Genomic DNA, 4,877 nt, shown 5'->3' on the forward strand with positions numbered 1-4,877 from the left:
ACACTTTTGTATAATCTGAACAGTTCTAACACTCCTGAGTGCCTAAATTCTCTTAATTTATAAAATTTTAATCAAATAAAAACATGTATTATGATGTAACACATCCACAAACACAGAATATTAGGCTACAGGGGAATCCAGGCAAAGCTTTAATGATGGATGAAAAAAATAGAATGCTTGTGGAGTGTAATGCCTTAAATTCAAATAAACTAAACTAAAATAAACTAAACTTTTTTTCCAGCCATTATGCTGCAAATTCCAGGAAACTAAACTTCCCCATCTCTTCCTGTCCTCAGCTTCCCCCAAATTCAGCATTGGTGATTTGGGAGTATGAAATGAATGTACCTCTACTTAAGTTCTAAAAAAAAGCACCTTCAGAAAAAGTTAAAGGGAGACTAGTATAGCTATTCGAGCTATTTCGCTCTCAGCTACCCATACCCTTCTGAGATTCAAACCTGGGCTGCTTGCACGTTAGCCAGCTGTATTAACCTCTAGGCCACAGGCTTTTCTCACTTTTATCAGCTGTGTCAGGGAGGAAGGAGACCAGGGAGGAGATATATATTGTTGTTTTTTTTAAACACCCGGGCTACCCAAATATGGGAAGGAAGCTTTTTGCCTTTTTCAGCCCCATTCTAGGGGCTATCCCAGGCAAGAGGCCCAGGTTCGAATCTCAGAAGAATATGGCTAGCTGATGAGAGCTAAATAGCTCGAAATAGCTATCCCAGTCTCCCTTTAACTCTTTGTTAGCAATCTAAATATTATATATATATACACACACACACATACATATATATATACATATATCTTTTCGTAGATTTTCACGGGTACAGGTATGCAGGTCTTGGCGTATTCGGGTCTTTTCCCGTGTAAGATTGAGAGATACTCTCAATCTTACACGGGAAAAGACCCGAATACGCCAAGACCTGCATGTACATATATACATATACATACACACACACACACACATTTACTTCTTTAAAATTTGCACTGCATCATAACTGATATTCTAACTTTTACCTGCTCAGTTAGTGACCATCCTGAAGTCTGACAATGAGCTCGAAGGAGAAGTGATTTGGTGTCCTTGGGCTGAAACATTTTCTCTATTAACTGAGCCCAAAGCCGTCTCCCAGCTCTTAATTTAGCTATTTCCNTAATTTAAACTAGTAGTATAGTATTCCAAACTCTCTCACCTACAAATATCATTAAGCCATGAACAAATATATACCTTCTTTTAAAGTTAATAATTATATCTTATTGGGCTATTCATGCACTGAAGTATTTTAATAAGATGCCAAATTAAAAAAAAATATCAACCTACAGCAGGTGTCAAACTGGCGGCCACATGCAGGCCATGTCCACCCTGGCTCTGCAAAGGCAAAAAACATTGATACATCACGATATGTCACGTGACACGATCAAGTTTGACACCTGTGACCTACAGCATTCTTAACAGAATAGAAAATAGTACTTTCTAATGTGGTTGCTTTGTTTTATTTTAATCCAGATAAGCAAAAAGAGAAAAAACGTACCTTCTTTGTTTATCTCCCCCCCCACTACTCAACCAAAACTACATAAACAGACCAGATTTGAAACAAGTTTCTTTTTTACTCATAGAAAGACCGATTGAAAAGGGTGATATGTTTCCACACAGATAATATGGCTCCAAACTCACAAAGTATTGGCCAAAGTCTGTTCCCTCATCCAGCAATGCACTCAAAACACAAGACTACTCACTAAAATTTCAAATGTCCGAAGTACCTCTTGTTCCTCTATTTACTAACCTAGTAACCAAGCATACCTCCAAACCAGATGAATAAATATTCTGTTACATCATTCTCTTGTTCTAAATGGGCACAAATCAAGATGATAACTAGAATTAAACTGAATGCAACTGTTAGAACTCTACCTTCAAGAACTGACTGGACTGTATTAATACTAAAAAAGAATTATTAAAAAACACTCTTGATCACTTACCTAATTTATCTAAAAGGCAAGAAAATCCCACAACTATAAGAGCAAGCCATTGTAAAACTATGGAATGTAACAGCTCAATTCACAATATATGCCTTGATCCTGAGGATAAAGAAGAAGCCACTGCCCCCCTCCCCCCAATCTGAATTCATGTACCTTGGTGCAAATTCATCAATGGTGAGACCAGCTTTAAGTCCAGTTCTGCAGTACTCCAAGCCATCAGCTATTGTATATGCTAACTCCAAAATGGCATCAGCTCCAGCCTCTTGCATATGGTATCCACTGATAGAAATAGAATTAAATTTTGGCATGTGCTGTAAGAAAATATGTACAAATTTGTTCTGTAACAAACACTGATCCTTATACACATAATCATGTGGTAACTAAAGCAAATAAAACTAAACAATACCTTTGATGTGTATTGGAAGATGTCAGCAATTATTTGCATTGATGGTTCTGGTGGGAAAATGTATGTATTTCGAACCATGAATTCCTTCAGTATATCATTTTGTATTGTCCCTGTCAGCTTGGATTGAGGTACTCCTTGTTCTTCTCCAGTAACAATGAACGTAGCTAGGATAGGAATTACCGCCCCATTCATTGTCATTGAAACAGACATTTTCTCCAAGGGAATTCCATCAAAAAGAATCTTAGTATCTTCTACTGTGTCAATGGCAACTCCAGCCATCCCAACATCACCCCGAACTCGAGGATTATCTGAGTCATAACCACGATGAGTTGCTAAATCAAATGCGACGGATAAACCCTGCTGACCAGCTTGAAAATGAAATTAATAATTTAGTAAAAATATAAAATATGACGTATACAATTGTATCTTCATCTTTGTTGGATTGAATTTGACTGAAAAAGGGGTATTAGTTGTTCAAAACAATACAAAGGAATCACTTTAAAACGTAGGGAAGAATTCAGTGTTGCACAAGCAAGGGTCCAATTGCACAAGGCTTTCTTTCACCTTGCAGCCCCTCAATTTTCATCAAAGGATCCCCAATTCCCCAGTGCATATTTTGAGTAAGCACAGAGGGCTATTTGTTGTAGCAGAACTACTCTTCCTGTTTCTATTCTTGTAAGCAATTTTATTAATGAAAGTAATCTATCCTAAAAAATTAAATAGATTTCATATTATGTATTTACAGGACTGCAGTTGAGCAATTTATTATTGAGCAGGGAAAATATTCAATACTTCTCAGTCTTTCTCTTCTGAGCAAGTACTTACAAAACCAAATGTAAACTGAATGCTGTATATGATCATCCTGACAGGATGCTATTAATTCCTAAGCAACTTATTTCTGATATTAATTACATATAAATATATGTAAACAAATTAAGTAAACATAATTGCAACTGAAAGCCAATTTGATTTAGTAGTTAGGGGCATCTGGCTAGCAATTGGGAGACCATGAATTATAATCCTGCTTAGGCATGAAGAGAGCTAGGTGACTTTGGGTCAGCCACTTTCAGCTCTAGAAAAAAGGTACAGAAACTCACTTCTAAAAACATGGCCACAAAAACTGCAGGGATTCATCTAGAAGACAAGACTGACTTACAGGTACAAAAATATCCAATTACAATCACAGCATTGTCCTTAATGCCCAATCCCTAAGGAACACATCTCACCCTTGATGTTATCTTTATAAAACTTGTTGCTTTCCTCCACAGTACTGAAGCCAGCATATTGGCGGATGGTCCAAGGCCTGTATGTATACATAGTAGGATAAGGACCTCTAGTGAAGGGCTTTACTCCAGGTAATTCTTCAGGAAAACCTGCTGTATCACGTGTAGAATACAGTGGTTTGATGGCAATTCCCTCTGGAGTGTGCCATATCAACTCTTCAGGGCTTTTGCCCTTTAGCTGCTTTTTAGCCATAGCAGCCCATTCAGGGTGGAGTACATGCTGATGGAGCAAACGCCAATTTGGTTGGAGTGGAGGGAGACTTGCTTCTTTCCTGCAACATAGGGGCCAATGATGCAGAAGTCCATTCTTGACTCGTAACATTTTCTACTGAAATAGAAGATGCACCTGTGTTCCAAGAACTGGATAAAATTAATGATGCAATTAGTTACTTTTAAGAAGCCCAAAGAAGTAGCTCTTCCTTTTATAACTCCCATGTAAAACTAGATGCATCCATTTTGTTTAATGGGAAGAAAACAAGTTGTGATTTACAGACTTCTGAAATTCTAATTTCAAAAGAACTTTCAAATGTGTTTCTGCACAGACTGTGTTTTCTCATGTTGACAACTCAGAACCTAAATGTAATTCAGTTGTAGCATGCCTACAAATAATCTTAACAGATTGTGAGCACAAAAGGACCAGGAAGAACCAGGAACTAGCAAGCATTCAGAGCTATCAAGCAAGCTACTTGATATCTCCGCCTATCAGAATATGGAGGGAACAAAGAAAGAAAAGTGTCTGGTTTCATTAAAACTGTTCACCTTAACAGGTGACCTCAGTAAAACGCCATAGGAAAGAACTGTCTTAGGCTTCCTGTGGTGAGAGAAATATATAGTAAGTTAGTAATAAAACAGTAAAACAGTAATAAACTCATGATTAAAAAAAGGCATCAAACTTTTGAACAAACATCAAAAAAAGTAGAATGTGTGAATTTTGAGTATAAACAGTACCTCATATTTTATAAAGTAAATAAGGATTTTTGGCGCTTAAGAGACTTGCATTCACAATCTCCCAGTCCCCGACAGTATAGGTCTGCATCGTTTGATTGTCCACTATTATTTCCAAAACACATATATATATATGTGCCCAAAGACACTTCCTTGCAAAAGAGGAAGACGGGCAAGCGTGGTGGTAGCTCCGAGATAGGAGAACCGACACGTCAAAGTGAACTAACACCAAATCACAAGCTGTATTCAGACGGCACACTGACCCATAG

General features: G+C 37.5%; 1 protein-coding gene across 1 annotated transcript in view; it reads right to left on the minus strand.

Annotated features, from left to right (window-relative positions):
* The window catches only part of MMUT (methylmalonyl-CoA mutase), a 15,546-nt gene extending 11,156 nt beyond the window's left edge, over positions 1-4,390 (minus strand). Inside the window, 4 exon segments of the mRNA XM_015820701.1 lie at positions 1,018-1,160; positions 2,096-2,285; positions 2,381-2,748; positions 3,607-4,390. Of these exon segments, the coding sequence (XP_015676187.1) occupies positions 1,018-1,160; positions 2,096-2,285; positions 2,381-2,748; positions 3,607-3,985 (1,080 nt within the window). The 5' untranslated portion in view covers positions 3,986-4,390.
* Positions 4,391-4,877: the final 487 nt, after the last annotated feature.

Source organism: Protobothrops mucrosquamatus, unplaced genomic scaffold (genome assembly GCF_001527695.2).
Source record: "Protobothrops mucrosquamatus isolate PMUCROS unplaced genomic scaffold, P.Mucros_1.0 scaffold1165, whole genome shotgun sequence".
In the NCBI taxonomy this organism is placed as follows: Eukaryota; Metazoa; Chordata; class Lepidosauria; order Squamata; family Viperidae; genus Protobothrops; species Protobothrops mucrosquamatus.